The sequence below is a fragment of the Engystomops pustulosus genome, chromosome 4 (genome assembly GCF_040894005.1).
Source record: "Engystomops pustulosus chromosome 4, aEngPut4.maternal, whole genome shotgun sequence".
Classification (NCBI taxonomy): domain Eukaryota; kingdom Metazoa; phylum Chordata; class Amphibia; order Anura; family Leptodactylidae; genus Engystomops; species Engystomops pustulosus.
This window is the reverse complement of record NC_092414.1, coordinates 8,544,335-8,568,861: the sequence shown is the minus strand read 5'-3', so window position 1 is coordinate 8,568,861 and position 24,527 is coordinate 8,544,335. Positions and strand designations below refer to the sequence as shown.

The 24,527-nt window shown below is 50.7% G+C and overlaps 1 protein-coding gene across 5 annotated transcripts in view; it reads left to right on the top strand.

Annotated features, from left to right (window-relative positions):
• LOC140128838 (uncharacterized) overlaps positions 1 to 24,527 on the top strand; it is a 43,884-nt gene that overhangs the window by 5,632 nt on the left and 13,725 nt on the right. For 2 of the 5 annotated variants that reach the window (XM_072150544.1, XM_072150543.1), the window contains 2 exons: positions 12,642 to 12,712; positions 18,233 to 18,359. In XM_072150544.1, the coding sequence (XP_072006645.1) occupies positions 12,662 to 12,712; positions 18,233 to 18,359 (178 nt within the window). In that variant the 5' untranslated portion in view covers positions 12,642 to 12,661. Of the gene's footprint in view, positions 1 to 12,123; positions 12,185 to 12,641; positions 12,713 to 17,764; positions 17,904 to 18,232; positions 18,360 to 24,527 lie in introns of those variants that run through there. The other 3 variants (XM_072150545.1, XM_072150547.1, XM_072150546.1) reach the window with 3 other exon arrangements.

Here is a 24,527-nt window from a genome sequence, read left to right as displayed (position 1 = left end):
GTGTCCTGTCACCCTTCTCTCTGTAGGTCCGTGTCCTGTCACCCTTCTCTCTGTAGGTCTGGGTCCTGTCACCCTTCTCTCTGTAGGTCTGGGTGCTGTCATCCTTCTCTCTGTAGGTCTGGGTGCTGTCGCCCTTCTCTCTGTAGGTCTGGGTGCTGTCGCCCTTCTCTCTGTAGGTCTGGGTCCTGTCACCCTTCTCTCTGTAGATCTGGGTCCTGTCACCCTTCTCTCTGTAGGTCTGGGTGCTGTCACCCTTCTCTCTGTAGGTCTGGGTGCTGTCACCCTTCTCTCTGTAGGTCTGGGTGCTGTCACCCTTCTCTCTGTAGGTCTGGGTCCTGTCACCCTTCTCTCTGTAGGTCTGGGTGCTGTCACCCTTCTCTCTGTAGGTCTGGGTGCTGTCACCCTTCTCTCTGTAGGTCTGGGTGCTGTCACCCTTCTCTCTGTAGCTCTGGGTCCTGTCACCCTTCTCTCTGTAGGTCTGGGTCCTGTCACCCTTCTCTCTGTAGGTCTGGGTCCTGTCGCCCTTCTCTCTGTAGGTCTGGGTGCTGTCACCCTTCTCTCTGTAGGTCTGGGTGCTGTCACCCTTCTCTCTGTAGGTCTGGGTGCTGTCGCCCTTCTTTCTGTAGGTCTGGGTCCTGTCACCCTTCTCTCTGTAGGTCTGGGTCCTGTCACCCTTCTCTCTGTAGGTCTGGGTCCTGTCACCCTTCTCTCTGTAGGTCTGGGTGCTGTCACCCTTCTCTCTGTAGATCTGGGTGCTGTCATCCTTCTCTCTGTAGGTCTGGGTGCTGTCACCCTTCTCTCTGTAGGTCTGGGTGCTGTCACCCTTCTCTCTGTAGGTCTGGGTCCTGTCACCCTTCTTTCTGTAGGTCTGGGTGCTGTCGCCCTTCTTTCTGTAGGTCAGGGTCCTGTCGCGCTTCTCTCTGTAGGTCTGGGTCCTGTCACCCTTCTCTCTGTAGGTCTGGGTCCTGTCACCCTTCTCTCTGTAGGTCTGGGTGCTGTCGCCCTTCTTTCTGTAGGTCTGGGTCCTGTCACCCTTCTCTCTGTAGGTCTGGGTCCTGTCACCCTTCTTCCTGTAGGTCTGGGTCCTGTCACCCTTCTCTCTGTAGGTCTGGGTCCTGTCACCCTTCTCTCTGTAGGTCTGGGTCCTGTCACCCTTCTCTGTAGGTCTGGGTCCTGTCACCCTTCTTCCTGTAGGTCCGGGTCCTGTCACCCGTCTCTCTGTAGGTCTGGGTCCTGTCACCCTTCTTCCTGTAGGTCTGGGTCCTGTCACCCTTCTCTGTAGGTCTGGGTGCTGTCACCCTTCTTCCTGTAGGTCCGGGTCCTGTCACTCATCTCTCTGTAGGTCTGGGTCCTGTCACCCTTCTCTGTAGGTCTGGGTCCTGTCACCCTTCTTCCTGTAGGTCCGGGTCCTGTCACCCTTCTCTCTGTAGTTCTGGGTCCTGTCACCCTTCTTCCTGTAGGTCTGGGTCCTGTCACCCTTCTCTCTGTAGGTCTGGGTCCTGTCACCCTTCTCTCTGTAGGTCTGGGTCCTGTCACCCTTCTCTCTGTAGGTCTGGGTCCAGTCACCCTTCTTTCTGTAGGTCCGGGTCCTGTCACCCTTCTTTCTGTATGTCTGGGTGCTGTCACCCTTCTCTCTGTAGGTCTGGGTGCTGCCACCCTTCTTTCTGTAGGTCTGGGTCCTGTCACCCATCTCTCTGTAGGTCTGGGTCCAGTCACCCTTCTTTCTGTAGGTCTGGGTGCTGTCGCCCTTCTCTCTGTAGGTCTGGGTCCTGTCATCCTTCTCTCTGTAGGTCTGGGTCCTGTCACCCTTCTCTCTGTAGGTCTGGGTCCTGTCATCCTTCTCTCTGTAGGTCTGGGTCCTGTCACCCTTCTCTCTGTAGGTCTGGGTCCTGTCACCCTTCTCTCTGTAGGTCTGGGTCCTGTCACCCTTCTCTCTGTAGGTCTGGGTGCTGTCACCCTTCTCTCTGTAGGTCTGGGTGCTGTCACCCTTCTCTCTGTAGGTCTGGGTCCTGTCACCCTTCTCTCTGTAGGTCTGGGTGCTGCCACCCTTCTTTCTGTAGGTCTGGGTCCTGTCACCCTTCTCTCTGTAGGTCCGGGTCCTATCACCCTTCTTTCTGTAGGTCTGGGTCCTGTCACCCTTCTCTCTGTAGGTCTGGGTCCTGTCACCCTTCTCTCTGTAGGTCTGGGTCCTGTCACCCTTCTCTCTGTAGGTCTGGGTGCTGTCACCCTTCTCTCTGTAGGTCTGTGTCCTGTCACCCTTCTCTCTGTAGGTCTGGGTGCTGTCACCCTTCTCTCTGTAGGTCTGGGTGCTGCCACCCTTCTCTCTGTAGGTCTGGGTCCTGTCACCCTTCTCTCTGTAGGTCTGGGTGCTGTCACCCTTCTCTCTGTAGGTCTGGGTCCTGTCACCCTTCTCTCTGTAGGTCTGGGTGCTGCCACCCTTCTTTCTGTAGGTCTGGGTGCTGCCACCCTTCTTTCTGTAGGTCTGGGTCCTGTCACCCTTCTCTCTGTAGGTCTGGGTCCTGTCACCCTTCTCTCTGTAGGTCTGGATGCTGTCACCCTTCTCTCTGTAGGTCTGGGTCCTGTCACCCTTCTCTCTGTAGGTCTGGGTGCTGCCACCCTTCTCTCTGTAGGTCTGGGTCCTGTCACCCTTCTCTCTGTAGGTCTGGGTGCTGTCACCCTTCTCTCTGTAGGTCTGGGTCCTGTCACCCTTCTCTCTGTAGGTCTGGGTGCTGCCACCCTTCTTTCTGTAGGTCTGGGTCCTGTCACCCTTCTCTGTAGGTCTGGGTGCTGTCACCCTTCTCTCTGTAGGTCCGTGTCCTGTCACCCTTCTCTCTGTAGGTCCGTGTCCTGTCACCCTTCTTCCTGTAGGTCCGGGTCCTGTCACCCTTCTTTCTGTAGGTCTGGGTGCTGTCACCCTTCTCTCTGTAGGTCCGTGTCCTGTCACCCTTCTCTCTGTAGGTCCGTGTCCTGTCACCCTTCTCTCTGTAGGTCCGTGTCCTGTCACCCTTCTCTCTGTAGGTCTGGGTCCTGTCACCCTTCTCTCTGTAGGTCTGGGTGCTGTCATCCTTCTCTCTGTAGGTCTGGGTGCTGTCGCCCTTCTCTCTGTAGGTCTGGGTGCTGTCGCCCTTCTCTCTGTAGGTCTGGGTCCTGTCACCCTTCTCTCTGTAGATCTGGGTCCTGTCACCCTTCTCTCTGTAGGTCTGGGTGCTGTCACCCTTCTCTCTGTAGGTCTGGGTGCTGTCACCCTTCTCTCTGTAGGTCTGGGTCCTGTCACCCTTCTCTCTGTAGGTCTGGGTGCTGTCACCCTTCTCTCTGTAGGTCTGGGTGCTGTCACCCTTCTCTCTGTAGGTCTGGGTGCTGTCACCCTTCTCTCTGTAGCTCTGGGTCCTGTCACCCTTCTCTCTGTAGGTCTGGGTCCTGTCACCCTTCTCTCTGTAGGTCTGGGTCCTGTCGCCCTTCTCTCTGTAGGTCTGGGTGCTGTCACCCTTCTCTCTGTAGGTCTGGGTGCTGTCACCCTTCTCTCTGTAGGTCTGGGTGCTGTCGCCCTTCTTTCTGTAGGTCTGGGTCCTGTCACCCTTCTCTCTGTAGGTCTGGGTCCTGTCACCCTTCTCTCTGTAGGTCTGGGTCCTGTCACCCTTCTCTCTGTAGGTCTGGGTGCTGTCACCCTTCTCTCTGTAGATCTGGGTGCTGTCATCCTTCTCTCTGTAGGTCTGGGTGCTGTCACCCTTCTCTCTGTAGGTCTGGGTGCTGTCACCCTTCTCTCTGTAGGTCTGGGTCCTGTCACCCTTCTTTCTGTAGGTCTGGGTGCTGTCGCCCTTCTTTCTGTAGGTCAGGGTCCTGTCGCCCTTCTCTCTGTAGGTCTGGGTCCTGTCACCCTTCTCTCTGTAGGTCTGGGTCCTGTCACCCTTCTCTCTGTAGGTCTGGGTGCTGTCGCCCTTCTTTCTGTAGGTCTGGGTCCTGTCACCCTTCTCTCTGTAGGTCTGGGTCCTGTCACCCTTCTTCCTGTAGGTCTGGGTCCTGTCACCCTTCTCTCTGTAGGTCTGGGTCCTGTCACCCTTCTCTCTGTAGGTCTGGGTCCTGTCACCCTTCTCTGTAGGTCTGGGTCCTGTCACCCTTCTTCCTGTAGGTCCGGGTCCTGTCACCCTTCTCTCTGTAGGTCTGGGTCCTGTCACCCTTCTTCCTGTAGGTCTGGGTCCTGTCACCCTTCTCTGTAGGTCTGGGTGCTGTCACCCTTCTTCCTGTAGGTCCGGGTCCTGTCACTCATCTCTCTGTAGGTCTGGGTCCTGTCACCCTTCTCTGTAGGTCTGGGTCCTGTCACCCTTCTTCCTGTAGGTCCGGGTCCTGTCACCCTTCTCTCTGTAGTTCTGGGTCCTGTCACCCTTCTTCCTGTAGGTCTGGGTCCTGTCACCCTTCTCTCTGTAGGTCTGGGTCCTGTCACCCTTCTCTCTGTAGGTCTGGGTCCTGTCACCCTTCTCTCTGTAGGTCTGGGTCCAGTCACCCTTCTTTCTGTAGGTCCGGGTCCTGTCACCCTTCTTTCTGTATGTCTGGGTGCTGTCACCCTTCTCTCTGTAGGTCTGGGTGCTGCCACCCTTCTTTCTGTAGGTCTGGGTCCTGTCACCCATCTCTCTGTAGGTCTGGGTCCAGTCACCCTTCTTTCTGTAGGTCTGGGTGCTGTCGCCCTTCTCTCTGTAGGTCCGTGTCCTGTCACCCTTCTCTCTGTAGGTCTGGGTGCTGTCACCCTTCTTCCTGTAGGTCCGGGTCCTGTCACCCCTCTCTCTGTAGGTCTGGGTGCTGTCGCCCTTCTCTCTGTAGGTCCGTGTCCTGTCACCCTTCTCTCTGTAGGTCTGGGTGCTGTCACCCTTCTCTCTGTAGGTCTGGGTCCTGTCACCCTTCTCTCTGTAGGTCTGGGTGCTGTCACCCTTCTCTCTGTAGGTCTGGGTCCTGTCACCCTTCTCTCTGTAGGTCTGGGTGCTGTCACCCTTCTCTCTGTAGGTCTGGGTCCTGTCACCCTTCTCTCTGTAGGTCTGGGTCCTGTCACCCTTCTCTCTGTAGGTCTGGGTCCAGTCACCCTTCTTTCTGTAGGTCCGGGTCCTGTCACCCTTCTTTCTGTATGTCTGGGTGCTGTCACCCTTCTCTCTGTAGGTCTGGGTGCTGCCACCCTTCTTTCTGTAGGTCTGGGTCCTGTCACCCATCTCTCTGTAGGTCTGGGTCCAGTCACCCTTCTTTCTGTAGGTCTGGGTGCTGTCGCCCTTCTCTCTGTAGGTCCGTGTCCTGTCACCCTTCTCTCTGTAGGTCTGGGTGCTGTCACCCTTCTTCCTGTAGGTCCGGGTCCTGTCACCCCTCTCTCTGTAGGTCTGGGTGCTGTCGCCCTTCTCTCTGTAGGTCCGTGTCCTGTCACCCTTCTCTCTGTAGGTCTGGGTGCTGTCACCCTTCTCTCTGTAGGTCTGGGTCCTGTCACCCTTCTCTCTGTAGGTCTGGGTGCTGTCACCCTTCTCTCTGTAGGTCTGGGTCCTGTCACCCTTCTCTCTGTAGGTCTGGGTGCTGTCACCCTTCTCTCTGTAGGTCTGGGTCCTGTCACCCTTCTCTCTGTAGGTCTGGGTGCTGTCACCCTTCTCTCTGTAGGTCTGGGTCCTGTCACCCTTCTCTCTGTAGGTCTGGGTCCTGTCACCCTTCTCTCTGTAGGTCTGGGTCCAGTCACCCTTCTTTCTGTAGGTCCGGGTCCTGTCACCCTTCTTTCTGTATGTCTGGGTGCTGTCACCCTTCTCTCTGTAGGTCTGGGTGCTGCCACCCTTCTTTCTGTAGGTCTGGGTCCTGTCACCCATCTCTCTGTAGGTCTGGGTCCAGTCACCCTTCTTTCTGTAGGTCTGGGTGCTGTCGCCCTTCTCTCTGTAGGTCTGGGTCCTGTCACCCTTCTCTCTGTAGGTCTGGGTCCTGTCACCCTTCTCTCTGTAGGTCTGGGTGCTGTCACCCTTCTTCCTGTAGGTCCGGGTCCTGTCACCCCTCTCTCTGTAGGTCTGGGTGCTGTCGCCCTTCTCTCTGTAGGTCCGTGTCCTGTCACCCTTCTCTCTGTAGGTCTGGGTGCTGTCACCCTTCTCTCTGTAGGTCTGGGTCCTGTCACCCTTCTCTCTGTAGGTCTGGGTGCTGTCACCCTTCTCTCTGTAGGTCTGGGTCCTGTCACCCTTCTCTCTGTAGGTCTGGGTGCTGTCACCCTTCTCTCTGTAGGTCTGGGTCCTGTCACCCTTCTCTCTGTAGGTCTGGGTGCTGTCACCCTTCTCTCTGTAGGTCTGGGTCCTGTCACCCTTCTTCCTGTAGGTCCGGGTCCTGTCACCCTCCTCTATAGTCTCTGGTGCAGGCTCTTCCGGGCCTTGGTTCTGGCTGCTCTCGGGGACTGTGTGACTTGTGGTGCTTCGCTCCGTACATTTGGTGATAATTCTCTTATCTGTGCGGTGATGTTATAGGAAGCCTGTGGTTTTTTTCTCTCATGTGATTCTAACCCGGGCGACAGGCATTGGACTCTGACCCGTTTTATTGAATGAGTTTTATCAGGCATTTTGTTTTTCTAACGCGCATGAACCTCCCAGCGCGCTCCATACCTGGTACACCCCGATGGGGACACCTCAGAACCGCAGCGGTCAGATATATTATTGGGTCTGCGCCAGTTTTTTGTCCACGTTTGTATATAAATCTGTGTCTTTGGACCTTGCACACATTTTTGTTACGTTCGTGCGTCACAATTGTGCCGCAGCTGCATTTTGTCTGATGCTTTGTAACACTGCGCACCTATAGGGTGTGTTGGTGCGTGTTCCTAGTTTGTGCCAGATTTATTACAGAGATGCGCCACATTTCTGTCACAGAGTGAAGCAAAGTACCACAAAAATAATAGCCACAAATGACCGGATCAACGTGCGACACTATCAAATAACGTGACGCAACCTGCACACACAAAGTGCAAACTATAACTAGGTTCAGCATACTGGGCCGGTGCACTCGGAGATATTAGGCCGGTGCACTCGGAGATACTGGGGCCGGTGCACTCGGAGATATTAGGCCGGTGCACTCGGAGATATTAGGCCGGTGCACTCGGAGATACTGGGGCCGGTGCACTCGGAGATACTGGGGCCGGTGCACTCGGAGATACTGGGGCCGGTGCACTCGGAGATACTGGGGCCGGTGCACTCGGAGATACTGGGGCCGGTGCACTCGGAGATACTGGGGCCGGTGCACTCGGAGATATTAGGCCGGTGCACTCAGAGATACTGGGGCCGGTGCACTCGGAGATATTAGGCCGGTGCACTCGGAGATATTAGGCCGGTGCACTCGGAGATACTGGGGCAGGTGCACTCGGAGATACTGGGGATAATGCGGATCTCACGGATTAATAGACATAGAGCACATACACCACAGGAATCAGTTTTTCTCCATGTACAGTAAAAACTGTTAAAAAACTTGAAAAACTGACTGAGTGATGAATCTCTGACAGAGCAATGACTGTGATCTGATGGAAAATGTCAGTATTTCACTGACCAAATGCTTAGAAACCTCTACAAGACGTGTGTGAGAGGAGCCTCTGCCTGACACCGACCTCTCAGCTCCCCTCACACAACACTGACTGAGCCGTGACTGAGGGGCCGCCCCCTTTATAACCTCACTCCAGCCACGCCCACTGCCGGATGTACAGGGTCTCCCCATCAATCCAGCAGGGCCTGAACCTGAAGTGGTATCACCAAATTACACAGCAAACACTACAGCAGCCCATAGGCGTCATGTGACCTGCTACATCACAGACATGACCTCTGACCCCATGTACAAAGGCCCCAAGAGAAGTCACCAACACTGGGGCCCCCATTCATCATGACAGGATTAGATACACAGCTCAGCAGATAGTATCACACAGGATAGGATTAGATACACAGCTCAGCAGACAGTATCACACAGGAGAGGATTAGATACACAGCTCAGCAGTCAGTATCACACAGGAGAGGATTAGATACACAGCTCAGCAGACAGTATCACACAGGATAGGATTAGATACACAGCTCAGCAGACAGTATCACACAGGATAGGATTAGATACACAGCTCAGCAGTCAGTATCACACAGGAGAGGATTAGATACACAGCCCGGCAGGCAGTATCACACAGGATAGGATTAGATACACAGCTCAGCAGTCAGTATCACACAGGATAGGATTAGATACACAGCTCAGCAGACAGTATCACACAGGAGAGGATTAGATACACAGCTCAGCAGTCAGTATCACACAGGATAGGATTAGATACACAGCTCAGCAGACAGTATCACACAGGAGAGGATTAGATACACAGCTCAGCAGTCAGTATCACACAGGAGAGGATTAGATACACAGCTCAGCAGACAGTATCACACAGGAGAGGATTAGATACACAGCCCGGCAGGCAGTATCACACAGGATAGGATTAGATACACAGATCAGCAGACAGTATCACACAGGATGGGATTAGATACACAGCTCAGCAGGCAGTATCACACAGGATGGGATTAGATGCACAGCTCAGCAGGGAGTATCACACAGGAGAGGATTAGATACACAGCCCGGCAGGCAGTATCACACAGGATAGGATTAGATACACAGCTCAGCAGACAGTATCACACAGGATAGGATTAGATACACGGCTCAGCAGATAGTATCACACAGGATAGGATTAGATACACAGCTCAGCAGACAGTACCACACAGGAGAGGATTAGATACACAGCTCAGCAGACAGTATCACACAGGAGAGGATTAGATACACAGCTCAGCAGACAGTATCACATAGGATAGGATTAGATACACAGCTCAGCAGACAGTATCACACAGGATAGGATTAGATACACAGCTCAGCAGACAGTATCACACAGGAGAGGATTAGATACACAGCTCAGCAGACAGTATCACATAGGATAGGATTAGATACACAGCTCAGCAGACTGTATCACACAGGATAGGATTAGATACACAGCTCAGCAGACAGTATCACACAGGAGAGGATGAGATACACAGCTCAGCAGACAGTATCACACAGGATAGGATTAGATACACAGCTCAGCAGGCAGTATCACACAGGATAGGATTAGATACACAGCTCAGCAGGCAGTATCACACAGGATAGGATTAGATACACAGCTCAGCAGACTGTATCACACAGGATAGGATTAGATACACAGCTCAGCAGACAGTATCACACAGGATAGGATTAGATACACAGCTCAGCAGACAGTATCACACAGGATAGGATTAGATACACAGCTCAGCAGACAGTATCACACAGGAGAGGATTAGATACACAGCTCAGCAGACAGTATCACATAGGATAGGATTAGATACACAGCTCAGCAGACTGTATCACACAGGACAGGATTAGATACACAGCTCAGCAGACAGTATCACACAGGATAGGATTAGATACACAGCTCAGCAGACAGTATCACACAGGAGAGGATGAGATACACAGCTCAGCAGACAGTATCACACAGAATAGGATTAGATACACAGCTCAGCAGGCAGTATCACACAGGATAGGATTAGATACACAGCTCAGCAGGCAGTATCACACAGGATAGGATTAGATACACAGCTCAGCAGACTGTATCACACAGGATAGGATTAGATACACAGCTCAGCAGACAGTATCACACAGGATAGGATTAGATACACAGCTCAGCAGACAGTATCACACAGGATAGGCTTAGATACACAGCTCAGCAGACTGTATCACACAGGAGAGGATTAGATACACAGCTCAGCAGACAGTATCACACAGGAGAGGATTAGATACACAGCTCAGCAGGCAGTATCACACAGGAGAGGATTAGATACACAGCTCAGCAGTCAGTATCACACAGGATAGGATTAGATACACAGCTCAGCAGACAGTATCACACAGGATAGGATTAGATACACAGCTCAGCAGACAGTATCACACAGGATAGGATTAGATACACAGCTCAGCAGACAGTATCACACAGGATAGGATTAGATACACAGCTCAGCAGGCAGTATCACACAGGAGAGGATTAGATACACAGCTCAGCAGTCAGTATCACACAGGATAGGATTAGATACACAGCTCAGCAGACAGTATCACACAGGATAGGATTAGATACACAGCTCAGCAGACAGTATCACACAGGAGAGGATTAGATACACAGCTCAGCAGACAGTATCACACAGGATAGGATTAGATACACAGCTCAGCAGACAGTATCACACAGGATAGGATTAGATACACAGCTCAGCAGATAGTATCACACAGGAGAGGATTAGATACATAGCTCAGCAGGCAGTATCACACAGAAGAGGATTAGATACACAGCTCAGCAGTCAGTATCACACAGGAGAGGATTAGATACACAGCTCATCAGTCAGTATCACACAGGAGAGGATTAGATACACAGCTCAGCAGACAGTAGCACACAGGATAGGATTAGATACAAGGCTCAGCAGACAGTATCACACTGGATAGGATTAGATACACGGCTCAGCAGTCAGTATCACACAGGATAGGATTAGATACACGGCTCAGCAGACAGTATCACACAGGATGGGATTAGATACACAGCTCAGCAGACAGTATCACACAGGAGAGGATTAGATACACAGCTCAGCAGTCAGTATCACACAGGAGAGGATTAGATACACAGCTCAGCAGTCAGTATCACACAGGGGAGGATTAGATACACAGCTCAGCAGTATCACACAGGATGGGATTAGATACACAGCTCAGCAGTCAGTATCACACAGGAGAGGATTAGATACACAGCTCAGCAGTCAGTATCACACAGGAGAGGATTAGATACACAGCTCAGCAGTATCACACAGGAGAGGATTAGATACACAGCTCAGCAGTATCACACAGGATATGATTAGATACACAGATCAGCAGATAGTATCACACAGGATGGGATTAGATACACAGATCAGCAGATAGTATCACACAGGAGAGGATTAGATACACAGCTCAGCAGTATCACACAGGATATGATTAGATACACAGATCAGCAGATAGTATCACACAGGAGAGGATTAGATACACAGCTCAGCAGTATCACACAGGAGAGGATTAGATACACAGCTCAGCAGGCAGTATCACACAGGATAGGATTAGATACACAGATCAGCAGATAGTATCACACAGGATGGGATTAGATACACTCACAGCAGGCAGTATCACACAGGATAGGATTAGATACACAGCTCAGCAGGCAGTATCACACAGGAAGGGATGAGATACACAGCTCAGAAGGCAGTATCACACAGGATAGGATTAGATACACAGCTCTGCAGGCAGTATCACACAGGATAGGATTAGATACACAGCTCAGCAGACAGTATCACACAGGATAGGATGAGATACACAGCTCAGCAGACAGTATCACACAGGATAGTATTAGATACACAGCTCAGCAGACAGTATCACACAGGATAGGATTAGATACACAGCAGGCAGTATCACACAGGGGAGGATTAGATACACAGCTCAGCAGGCAGTATCACACAGGATAGGATTAGATACACAGCTCAGCAGACAGTATCACACAGGATAGGATTAGATACACAGCTCAGCAGACAGTATCACACAGGATGGGATTAGATACACAGCAGACAATCTGTGCCCCCTCTATGTCTGGGGCGTGGCCTCCATCACTATGGCGCCCGGGCTGTTACATGCAGATCTGTAGTACACTGGGGACATTACTAAGGGCCGGCGCTAGTTTTCTGTCAGGCCGCGGTCACACGTACCGCTAGACGTCCGTCATAACGTAACGCTAGCGCACAGGGGGAGGTCCTCGGTTGGAACGCCCATGGGTTTCCAGAGAAAGGCATACGATCGGCTTATCAATCGCATGCGTTTCCGTGGAAATGCATGTGCGTTCGGGCCGAGGACCTCCCCCTGTGCGCTAGCGTTGCGTTATGACGGACGCCTAGCGGTACGCGTGAGTTTGTTGGACTAGCGGCCATTGCCGTCCATGGGGGACGTGTGAATGAGGCCTAAATGTGCCCCACAGATGGAAATTACGTAACCACATCCTATACATCCGGGCGAGGGAATGTTCAGGCTGCGTTCACACCTGGCAGTAAACACATCAGAACAGCTGAGAGGAGGGGCTTTGCCGGATGACACGGCTGTTAACATTGCGTTTACGAAACGCATGCGTTATTGTTAGGTGTGAACGCGCCCTTACATTGCATTTTGAAACCAAATACATCAGATACTGACCAGAGGAGATTTGCCCAACGACATTGTTGTTAAAATTGCCTTATTACGAAACGCAAGCGTCAGAGATACACTGGACTCATGGGTCATTCTGTTGTAATCGTTTATGAGTCCAGTGTATTCATGGGGTGAACTGTTCTCCTCCCCCGCCTTCTCCTATCTCCGCAGAATGATGTGCATGCAGATACAAGGAAGCCAGGCGTCCATCACTGCTCGGGGGGAGGGGGGGCAGAGGAGAAACTAGAGGGTAGGACTATGCTCATAAATACACCGGACTCATAAGTTATGTGTCTTATCATAAAATTCTTTATTTATGGTGACATGTCTGGGTTACTCCATAACCTCTGATGTCTCTTCTTACACGTTACACTGTAAATTTAAGTGCAGTTTCTCCTTTTGTCCCCCAGGGGGCGGTGCTGATACAGGAATGCTGCCTCCACACACCGACTATTCTCCGGATCCTAGAGAGACTCCAGAGGTAAGAGGATAACATTAAACTACACATCTCTCCTGGGACAATACATAACACTGGCTGCAGAGAGCACAGAGCACAGCAGTGTGAGGTCTGATTACACATCTCTCCAGGGACAATACATAACACTGTCTGCAGAGAGCACAGAGCACAGCAGTGTGAGGTCTGATTACACATCTCTCCAGGGACAATACATTACACTGGCTGCAGAGAGCACAGAGCACAGCAGTGTGAGGTCTGATCACACATCTCTCCAGGGACAATACATAACACTGGCTGCAGAGAGCACAAAGCACAGCAGTGTGAGGTCTGATTACACATCTCTGCAGGGACAATACATAACACTGGCTGCAGAGAGCACAGAGCACAGCAGTGTGAGGTCTGATTACACATCTCTCCAGGGACAGTACATAACACTGGCTGCAGAGAGCACAGAGCACAGCAGTGTGAGGTCTGATTACACATCTCTCCAGGGACAATACATAACACTGGCTGCAGAGAGCACAGAGCACAGCAGTGTGAGGTCTGATTACACATCTCTCCAGGGACAATACGTAACACTGGCTGCAGAGAGCACAGAGCACAGCAGTGTGAGGTATGATTACACATCTCTCCAGGGACAATACATAACACTGACTGCAGAGAGCACAGAGCACAGCAGTGTGAGGTGTGATTACACATCTCTCCAGGGACAATACATAACACTGGCTGCAGAGAGCACAGAGCACAGCAGTGTGAGGTGTGATTACACATCTCTCCAGGGACAATACATAACACTGGCTGCAGAGAGCACAGAGCACAGCAGTGTGAGGTGTGATTACACATCTCTCCAGGGACAATACATAACACTGGCTGCAGAGAGCACAGAGCACAGCAGTGTGAGGTATGATTACACATCTCTCCAGGGACAATACATAACACTGGCTGCAGAGAGCACAGAGCACAGCAGTGTGAGGTCTGATTACACATCTCTCCAGGGACAATACATAACACTGGCTGCAGAGAGCACAGAGCACAGCAGTGTGAGGTCTGATTACACATCTCTCCAGGGACAATACATAACACTGGCTGCAGAGAGCACAGAGCACAGCAGTGTGAGGTCTGATTACACATCTCTCCAGGGACAATACATAACACTGGTTGCAGAGAGCACAGAGCACAGCAGTGTGAGGTCTGATTACACATCTCTGCAGGGACAATACATAACACTGGCTGCAGAGAGCACAGAGCACAGCAGTGTGAGGTCTGATTACACATCTCTCCAGGGACAATACATAACACTGGCTGCAGAGAGCACAGAGCACAGCAGTGTGAGGTGTGATTACACATCTCTCCAGGGACAATACATAACACTGGCTGCAGAGAGCACAGAGCACAGCAGTGTGAGGTCTGATTACACATCTCTCCAGGGACAATACATAACACTGGCTGCAGAGAGCACAGAGCACAGCAGTGTGAGGTATGATTACACATCTCTCCAGGGACAATACATAACACTGGCTGCAGAGAGCACAGAGCACAGCAGTGTGAGGTCTGATTACACATCTCTCCAGGGACAATACATAACACTGGCTGCAGAGAGCACAGAGCACAGCAGTGTGAGGTCTGATTACACATCTCTCCAGGGACAATACATAACACTGGCTGCAGAGAGCACAGAGCACAGCAGTGTGAGGTCTGATTACACATCTCTCCAGGGACAATACATAACACTGGTTGCAGAGAGCACAGAGCACAGCAGTGTGAGGTCTGATTACACATCTCTCCAGGGACAATACATAACACTGGCTGCACAGAGCACAGCAGTGTGAGGTCTGATTACACATCTCTCCAGGGACAATACATAACACTGGCTGCACAGAGCACAGCAGTGTGAGGTCTGATTACACATCTCTCCAGGGACAATACATAACACTGGATGCAGAGAGCACAGAGCACAGCAGTGTGAGGACATGCCTGCAGTACAATCCTGGAATATAAATCCATATATCACAGTCCTGCTGCTACTAACAACATACACAAAGATCTGATTACACTTCTCTCCAGGGACAATACATAACACTGGCTGCAGAGAGCACAGAGCACAGCAGTGTGAGGTCTGATTACACTTCTCTCCAGGGACAATGCATAACACTGGCTGCAGAGAGCACAGCAGGGTTAGAGCACCCCCAGTACAATCCCAGAATATAAATCCATATATCACAGTCCTGCTGCTACTAACCACACACACATAGGTCTGATTACACATCTCTCCAGGGACATTACCTAACAATTACTACAGAGAGCACAGAGCACAGCAGTGTGAGGACATGTCTAGTACAATGCTGACTGTAATCAGAGGTCACGTGCTCATCCTTTACTGCTGTCAGACCCCTCATATCAGAAACTCAGTGGATCTGGGTGACTTCTTGTATCCAAAATATCTCTTTAAGCATTGAACTTTCAGCTGCAGTTTGGCCTTCTGTCCACCAGAGGGCAGTGTATGATGCTGCAATGTTCTCACCAGCACCACAATATCCTCCTCTTTACACTGAGAAATAAAAAAAATAAAAAGAAAATAACAAAAATAAAAAATAGTATTATCAGTAATAAAAGATTTAGTAAAAAAAAAAAAATAAAAACTTTAAATGATTTTAAATTGCTGTGACCTTTGGACGACCCTGCGGAGCCTTAACCCTAATGGTGCACTGAAGTTCTGCTTCGAAAAAAGAAAAATTCTAGAATTTTCCAAATAGTTTTTACAAAAAATTCCACTGGTCTACAGTCAGTTTAACCCTAACTGTCCTGCTGAGTGTGATGTAGATCTGCAGCATCCTAGCTACACAGATCCAGCATGTATTACTGTAGATAGCAGACTCTGCAGGAGGAGGTAGGGGGAATCCTCAGCATCAGTGTCAGGCACCACTAGGCTGCCTCATCAGGTGTAGGAATGAAGCTGACCTGAGACATGAAAGCGAGTGAGGGTGGCAGCATCCTAGCTACACAGATCCAGCAGACATGGCAGAATCTGCAGGAGGAGGGAGGGGGAATCCTCAGCATCAGTGTCAGGCACTACTGGGATTCCTCATCAGTTGTAGGAATGAAGCTGACCTGAGACATGAAAGCGAGTGAGGGGGGCAGCATCCTAGCTACACAGATCCAGCAGACATGGCAGAATCTGCAGGAGAAGGGAGGGGGAATCTTATGCTCCTCAGCATCAGTGTCAGGCACTACTGGGATTCCTCATCAGTTGTAGGGTTGAAGCTGACCTGAGACATGAAAGCAAGTGAGGCTGAGGGTATCTTGGACTACACATTCCATGTGTGAGAACTAGGAGTAGAGCAGACATGGCAGACTCTGCAGGAGGAGGGAGGGGGAATCTTACGCTCCTCAGCATCAGTGTCAGGCACTACTGGGATTCCTCATCAGTTGTAGGAATGAAGCTGACCTGAGACATGAAAGCTACTGAGCACAAGACATACATTCCATATGTATATCGGGAGAAAAGGATACACGTCTGACTGCGCAGGAGGAGGGAGGGGGAATCACACACTCCTCAGAATTTGTGTGAGGTTCTACTATGATATCTCATCCACTGTAGGAATGAAGCTTACCTGAGACATGAAAGCTAATCAATATTTATAACTAGGAAAAAAGGACTGACTGTGCAGGGGGAGGGAGGGGGATTCACACACTACTTAGCAATATAGTCAGTCATACACTATATATATATTAGTGTAGAATGCAGAGCTCTCGTATGTATATTTCTCAGTAGAGAGCCCATGCCTCAGACTCTGCAGGGGGAGGGAGGGGGAATCACACATTTCTCAGTATTACTATCAGTCATTACTACAATGCAGAGCTCCCTCCTATGTATATTATTAGGTAGAGAGCCCATGTGTCAGACTCTGCAGGGGGAGGGAGGGGGAATCACACACTCCTCAGTATTACTATTAGTCATTACTATAATGCAAAGCTCCCTTGTATGTATAATACTAGGTAGAGAGCCCATGTGTCAGCTTCTGAAGGAGGAGGGAGGGGGAATCATAAGCATCTTGGTATCAGTCACAATCACTACTAGAGAAAACAGTCTAAGAATCAAGCTGAACAAATGCTTAGGAGCATCCATTATACACTGCCCTCACATCCAGTACTAGATATTGTGCGGGGAGCATACATGGCAGACTCTGCAGGGGAAGGGAGGGGGATCATAAGCTTTTTGCACTTCAAAGTTGCAGAAATCAACCAATGAAGGACACATAAACCTCACATTCACCAGTAGTTACTGGGCGGAAATTACATGTCAGACTCTGCAGGGGAAGGGAGGGGGAATCATATGCTACTCTGTAATAATTCACAGTCCTAGCTAGGAATTGAGCTGAACAGATACATGAGAGCTAGTGAGGACAGCATCATCCTGGGACCTCAGATCTTTACACTCAGTATGTATCACTAGGTGGAGCGCTCACATGTCAGACTCTGCAGGGGAAGGGAGGGGGAATCATATGCTACTCTGTATAATTCATAGTCCTTGCTAGGAATTGAGCTGAACAGATACATGAGAGCTAGTGAGGACAGCATCATCCTGGGACCTCAGATCTTTACACTCAGTATGTATCACTAGGTGGAGCGCTCACATGTCAGACTCTGCAGGGGGAGGGAGGGGGAATCATATGCTACTCTGTATAATTCATAGTCCTTGCTAGGAATTGAGCTGAACAGATACATGAGAGCTAGTGAGGACAGGTGCATCCTGGGACCGCATGTATGTATGTATGTAGTATGTATCACTAGGTGGAGCGCTCACATGTCAGACTCTGCAGGGGGAGGGAGGGGGAGTCATACACCCCTTTCAACCTGCAACTTTGTGACTTTTTCAACTTTTTCAATTCCAAAAATTAGTTGTGTGCGCTTTCCCTTGTGAGCAGTAGATGGCAGTGTGGCGCCTCTCGTGTGCAGCAGGTGCCGCTACATCTCCCCACAGACCGATAAGACATAAAAGCCGTAATAACTTCAGGCGGTAAGATATAAAAAATAACCCACAATTCCTCTCACCCGCGATAATGTTCTGCAGCTAATCAGATGGAACGATCGTGCTGCAGCGAGGTGCCCTACCTGACGTGACCCTGGCAGGTGCTGACCCCCAATGTAGATAACCTTCCCCGATCACATGGCGCACGCGGAGACGTAACGCTGCGCTCTATTTCCATACCTCAGTGTGAGCGCAGTCACGGGGGCCCCATAACAGGCGAGAAGGCAGGGGCCCTAATTATCCGAAACGCCTGCCCTCACCTGCCCCGTCTCATGAGCCAAATACATTTGTGTCATTCCGTCTACTCCTCTACTCCAGTCACATCCGAAGCTGCGAGCGATTTCTATTAATCGCAGCCCCTGCTGTTTCAGTGTCTGCATAGAACACGACCACTAACTGTAATAGTGACCGATACAAAGTAGCGAGTAGAAGAATGTCCGCTCGCAGCTCTGGATGTGACTAGAGGATTGGATTATGTGAGGTAAGTGATATTTTGGGTGTTTTTGTGATTTTAGGGTCACCGCGCCGGACACTTCGAGCACGTGGCGCATATGAACATGTTCGACAGCGAGTCCCCGGCGTTCAGGATCCCGGTCAAGGTTTGGTCCATGAAGGTTTCGGATAAGGACGCAGATCCCGCAGGTAAAGGGGAAGGTCTACATCTTAAAGGGGTTGTCCACAATATCAGATGAGTATGGGGGCCCGATATCCAGGAGCCCCAGTGATGTACAGAGCCAGGAGCAGACAGCGCCACATACTGTGTAGTGGCTGTGCGGAGGTACTGCAGCTCAGTCCCAGTTATGTAGACATCCCCTTTAAGCATCTGAATAGCTACCAACATGTTATACGTGTCATTTACTGCATGTTACACTGTACACATATAGCAGAGCTGAGTGCGTCGGATGCAGCAGGGATGAGTGTGTCAGATGTAGTAGGGATGAGTGTGTCAGATGTAGCAGGGCTGAGTGTGTCAGATGTAGCAGGGCTGAGTGTGTCAGATGTAGCAGAGCTGAGTGTGTCAGATGTAGCAGAACTGAGTGTGTCAGATGTAGCGGAGCTGAGTGTGTCAGATGTAGCAGGGCTGAGTGTGTCAGATGTAGCAGAGCTGAGTGTGTCAGATGTAGCAGGGATGAGTGTGTCAGATGTAGCAGGGCTGAGTGTGTCAGATGTAGCAGGGATGAGTGTGTCAGATGTAGCAGGGATGAGTGTGTCAGATGTAGCAGGGCTGAGTGTGTCAGATGTAGCAGGGATGAGTGTGTCAGATGTAGCAGGGATGAGTGTGTCAGATGTAGCAGGGCTGAGTGTGTCAGATGTAGCAGGGCTGAGTGTGTCAGATGTAGCAGAGATGAGTGTGTCAGATGTAGCAGAGATGAGTGTGTCAGATGTAGCAGGGATGAGTGTGTCAGATGTAGCAGAGCTGAGTGTGTCAGATGTAGCAGGGATGAGTGTGTCAGATGTAGCAGGGCTGAGTGTGTCAGATGTAGCAGGGCTGAGTGTGTCAGATGTAGCAGGGATGAGTGTGTCAGATGTAGCAGGGATGAGTGTGTCAGATGTAGCAGGGCTGAGTGTGTCAGATGTAGCAGGGCTGAGTGTGTCAGATGTAGCAGAGATGAGTGTGTCAGATGTAGCAGGGATGAGTGTGTCAGATGTAGCAGGGATGAGTGTGTCAGATGTAGCAGGGCTGAGTGTGTCAGATGTAGCAGGGATGAGTGTGTCAGATGTCGCAGGGGTGAGTGTGTCAGATGTAGCAGAGCTGAGTGTGTCAGATGTAGCAGGGATGAGTGTGTCAGATGTAGCAGGGATGAGTGTGTCAGATGTAGCAGGGATGAGTGTGTCAGATGTAGCAGGGATGAGTGTGTCAGATGTAGCAGGGCTGAGTGTGTCAGATGTAGCAGGGCTGAGTGTGTCAGATGTAGCAGGGATGAGTGTGTCAGATGTAGCAGGGATGAGTGTGTCAGATGTAGCAGGGCTGAGTGTGTCAGATGTAGCAGGGCTGAGTGTGTCAGATGTAGCAGGGCTGAGTGTGTCAGATGTAGCAGGGATGAGTGCGTCAGATGTAGCAGAGATGAGTGCGTCAGATGTAGCAGGGATGAGTGTGTCAGATGTAGCAGAGCTGAGTGTGTCAGATGTAGCAGGGATGAGTGTGTCAGATGTAGCAGGGATGAGTGTGTCAGATGTAGCAGGGATGAGTGTGTCAGATGTAGCAGGGATGAGTGTGTCAGATGTAGCAGGGATGAGTGTGTCAGATGTAGCAGGGATGAGTGTGTCAGATGTAGCAGGGATGAGTGTGTCAGATGTAGCAGAGCTGAGTGTGTCAGATGTAGCAGGGCTGAGGGTGTCAGATGTAGCAGGGATGAGTGTGTCAGATGTAGCAGGGATGAGTGTGTCAGATGTAGCAGGGATGAGTGTGTCAGATGTAGCAGGGATGAGTGTGTCAGATGTAGCAGGGATGAGTGTGTCAGATGTAGCAGGGATGAGTGTGTCAGATGTAGCAGGGATGAGTGTGTCAGATGTAGCAGGGATGAGTGTGTCAGATGTAGCAGGGATGAGTGTGTCAGATGTAGCAGGGATGAGTGTGTCAGATGTAGCAGGGATGAGTGTGTCAGATGTAGCAGAGCTGAGTGTGTCAGATGTAGCAGGGCTGAGTGTGTCAGATGTAGCAGGGCTGAGTGTGTCAGATGTAGCAGGGCTGAGTGTGTCAGATGTCGCAGGGGTGAGTGTGTCAGATGTAGCAGGGCTGAGTGTGTCAGATGTAGCAGGGCTGAGTGTGTCAGATGTAGCAGGGCTGAGTGTGTCAGATGTAGCAGGGCTGAGTGTGTCAGATGTAGCAGGGCTGAGTGTGTCAGATGTAGCAGGGATGAGTGTGTCAGATGTAGCAGGGATGAGTGTGTCAGATGTAGCAGGGCTGAGTGTGTCAGATGTAGCAGGGATGAGTGTGTCAGATGTAGCAGAGATGAGTGTGTCAGATGTAGCAGAGATGAGTGTGTCAGATGTAGCAGGGATGAGTGTGTCAGATGTAGCAGGGCTGAGTGTGTCGGATGTAGCAGGGCTGAGTGTGTCGGATGTAGCAGGGCTGTGTGTATCAGATGTAGCAGAGCTGAGTGTGTCAGATGTAGCAGAGCTGAGTGTGTCAGATGTAGCAGGGCTGTGTGTATCAGATGTAGCAGGGGTGAGTGTGTCAGATGTAGCAGGGATGAGTGTATCAGATGTAGCAGGGCTGTGTGTATCAGATGTAGCAGGGGTGAGTGTGTCAGATGTCGCAGGGCTGAGTGTGTCAGATGTAGCAGGGCTGAGTGTGTCAGATGTCGCAGGGCTGAGTGTGTCAGATGTCGCAGGGATGAGTGTGTCAGATGTCGCAGGGATGAGTGTGTCAGATGTAGCAGGGCTGAGTGTGTCAGATGTAGCAGGGCTGAGTGTGTCAGATGTAGCAGGGGTGAGTGTGTCAGATGTAGCAGGGATGAGTGTGTCAGATGTAGCAGGGCTGAGTGTGTCAGATGTAGCAGAGCTGAGTGTGTCAGATGTAGCAGGGCTGAGTGTGTCAGATGTAGCAGGGATGAGTGTGTCAGATGTAGCAGAGATGAGTGTGTCAGATGTAGCAGAGATGAGTGTGTCAGATGTAGCAGAGCTGAGTGTGTCAGATGTAGCAGAGATGAGTGTGTCAGATGTAGCAGAGATGAGTGTGTCAGATGTAGCAGGGATGAGTGTGTCAGATGTAGCAGGGCTGAGTGTGTCAGATGTAGCAGGGCTGAGTGTGTCAGATGTAGCAGGGCTGAGTGTGTCAGATGTAGCAGGGCTGAGTGTGTCAGATGTAGCAGGGCTGAGTGTGTCAGATGTAGCAGGGCTGTGTGTGTCAGATGTAGCAGGGCTGTGTGTGTCAGATGTAGCAGGGCTGTGTGTATCAGATGTAGCAGGGCTGTGTGTATCAGATGTAGCAGGGCTGAGTGTGTCAGATGTAGCAGGGCTGTGTGTGTCAGATGTAGCAGGGCTGTGTGTATCAGATGTAGCAGGGATGAGTGTGTCAGATGTAGCAGGGATGAGTGTGTCAGATGTAGCAGGGATGAGTGTGTCAGATGTAGCAGGGATGAGTGTATCAGATGTAGCAGGGCTGAGTGTGTCAGATGTAGCAGGGATGAGTGTGTCAGATGTAGCAGGGATGAGTGCGTCAGATGTAGCAGAGATGAGTGCGTCAGATGTAGCAGGGATGAGTGCGTCAGATGTAGCAGGGATGAGTGCGTCAGATGTAGCAGAGCTGAGTGTGTCAGATGTAGCAGAGATGAGTGTGTCAGATGTAGCAGAGATGAGTGTGTCAGATGTAGCAGGGATGAGTGTGTCAGATGTAGCAGGGCTGAGTGTGTCAGATGTAGCAGGGCTGAGTGTGTCAGATGTAGCAGGGCTGTGTGTGTCAGATGTAGCAGGGCTGTGTGTGTCAGATGTAGCAGGGCTGTGTGTATCAGATGTAGCAGGGCTGAGTGTGTCAGATGTAGCAGGGCTGTGTGTGTCAGATGTAGCAGGGCTGTGTGTATCAGATGTAGCAGGGATGAGTGTGTCAGATGTAGCAGGGATGAGTGTGTCAGATGTAGCAGGGCTGAGTGTGTCAGATGTAGCAGGGATGAGTGTATCAGATGTAGCAGGGCTGAGTGTGTCAGATGTAGCAGGGATGAGTGTGTCAGATGTAGCAGGGATGAGTGCGTCAGATGTAGCAGAGATGAGTGCGTCAGATGTAGCAGGGATGAGTGCGTCAGATGTAGCAGGGATGAGTGCGTCAGATGTAGCAGGGCTGAGTGTGTCAGATGTAGCAGAGCTGAGTGTGTCAGATGTAGCAGAGCTGAGTGTGTCAGATGTAGCAGGGCTGAGTGTGTCAGATGTAGCAGGGATGAGTGTGTCAGATGTAGCAGGGCTGAGTGTGTCAGATGTAGCAGGGATGAGTGTGTCAGATGTAGCAGGGCTGAGTGTGTCAGATGTAGCAGGGCTGAGTGTGTCAGATGTAGCAGAGCTGAGTGTGTCAGATGTAGCAGAGCTGAGTGCGTCAGATGTAGCAGGGCTGAGTGCGTCAGATGTAGCAGGGCTGAGTGCGTCAGATGTAGCAGGGCTGAGTGCGTCAGATGTAGCAGGGCTGAGTGCGTCAGATGTAGCAGGGCTGAGTGCGTCAGATGTAGCAGGGCTGAGTGCGTCAGATGTAGCAGGGCTGAGTGCGTCAGATGTAGCAGGGCTGAGTGTGTCGGATGTAGCAGGGATGAGTGTGTCGGATGTAGCAGGGCTGAGTGTGTCAGATGTAGCAGGGATGAGTGTGTCAGATGTAGCAGGGCTGAGTGTGTCAGATGTAGCAGGGCTGAGTGTGTCAGATGTAGCAGGGCTGAGTGTGTCAGATGTAGCAGGGATGAGTGTGTCAGATGTAGCAGGGATGAGTGTGTCAGATGTAGCAGGGATGAGTGCGTCAGATGTAGCAGGGAAAGCTGGGTGTCAGCAAATACACTAAGTGCAAACATACATGTAGTTGTCACCCAGCTTTCCAGAGTAATGAGAAGAGCGGATGTTGGGGGATGTGGGGGTGAATATTTTTGTTTGTCACATGCGGTTGAGCAGTAATACGCAGATCAGCGAGCGTCGCCTTATCCGGCCGTGGAGCGGCTCATAATGATAAATGTTTTTGTCAACAGACAATTAACGGGAAAAACGATAAGAGAATCAAATCCCCCGCCGTGAATGGCTGCCATTTATCACCGGCGCCTCCCATGGGAGTCATATTAATCATCACTGAATAGACCGTTCACATCAACCATAGAGAATCCATGAAACAGATCTTCCTTCTACCACTAGGGGGCAGTCACTGCATGTAAATTATGGATCGGTGTAAACCTATGCACAGAGCTCCCCCTGGTGGTGGCTGCAGGATGGATTTTTTTGTAATTTCTCATAATTCCCTTTTCATACTCTTGTCTTGTCACTCAGATGATGATGATGATTGTGTGCTGAGTGATAGGTTAAGAGTTTGGGAACACATCTGGGCCCCAGAAATGGACGAACGTAACCAACTCTATAAAGGTCAAAGCATTTAAATTCCAAAATAAGCAGATGACCTCTTTCATCACACCCCAAAACAAGTACAGACCCGAAAAAATCCTGGACCAGACCTTATGTATCTCTAAATACAGGACCTAGACCACGGGTCCTACAAGAATACAAGCCACAAGCCTCCAAAATATATTCACACCCCGATAGAGTTCTCAGACCAGACTATCCCCGAAATACAGGCCCTAAACCACCTAAATTACCCCAGACCAGAGTATCATGTAGACACAGACTCCCCCAGACAAAACTATTGCCAAAATACAGACCCCAGACCAGATTATACCCTAAGTACAAACCCTAAACCAGACAGACCCCAGGCCATGGTATCAAATAGATATATACCCCCAGGAGCGAGCCAAGACTTCCCCAAAATACAGTCTTCAGACAAGATGAATAACAAAATATAGACCCCAGACCGCAATTCATACAAAATATAGACCCCAGACCAGATTATGTCCTTAGTACAAACCCTACACCAGACTTTCCCCTAAATACAGACCCAAGCCCACTAGATAAAGACTTTCCCAAGATACAGCCGTCTGACCTGAGTGAAGTTGGCCCCCCCAACTTGTTCAAATCAAACAAAATTGGTGTCAAACGTTTGTGCTACGTTTGTGCTGGTTTGTGCAGCAGAAATTTTCGTTTGTGCCGCTATTGTTTTTAAGATTTTAATGAAAGTTTCCAGAGGTCATCAGAGGTCAACCAGCCCCCCCACATTGCCCAAATCAAACAAAACTGGTG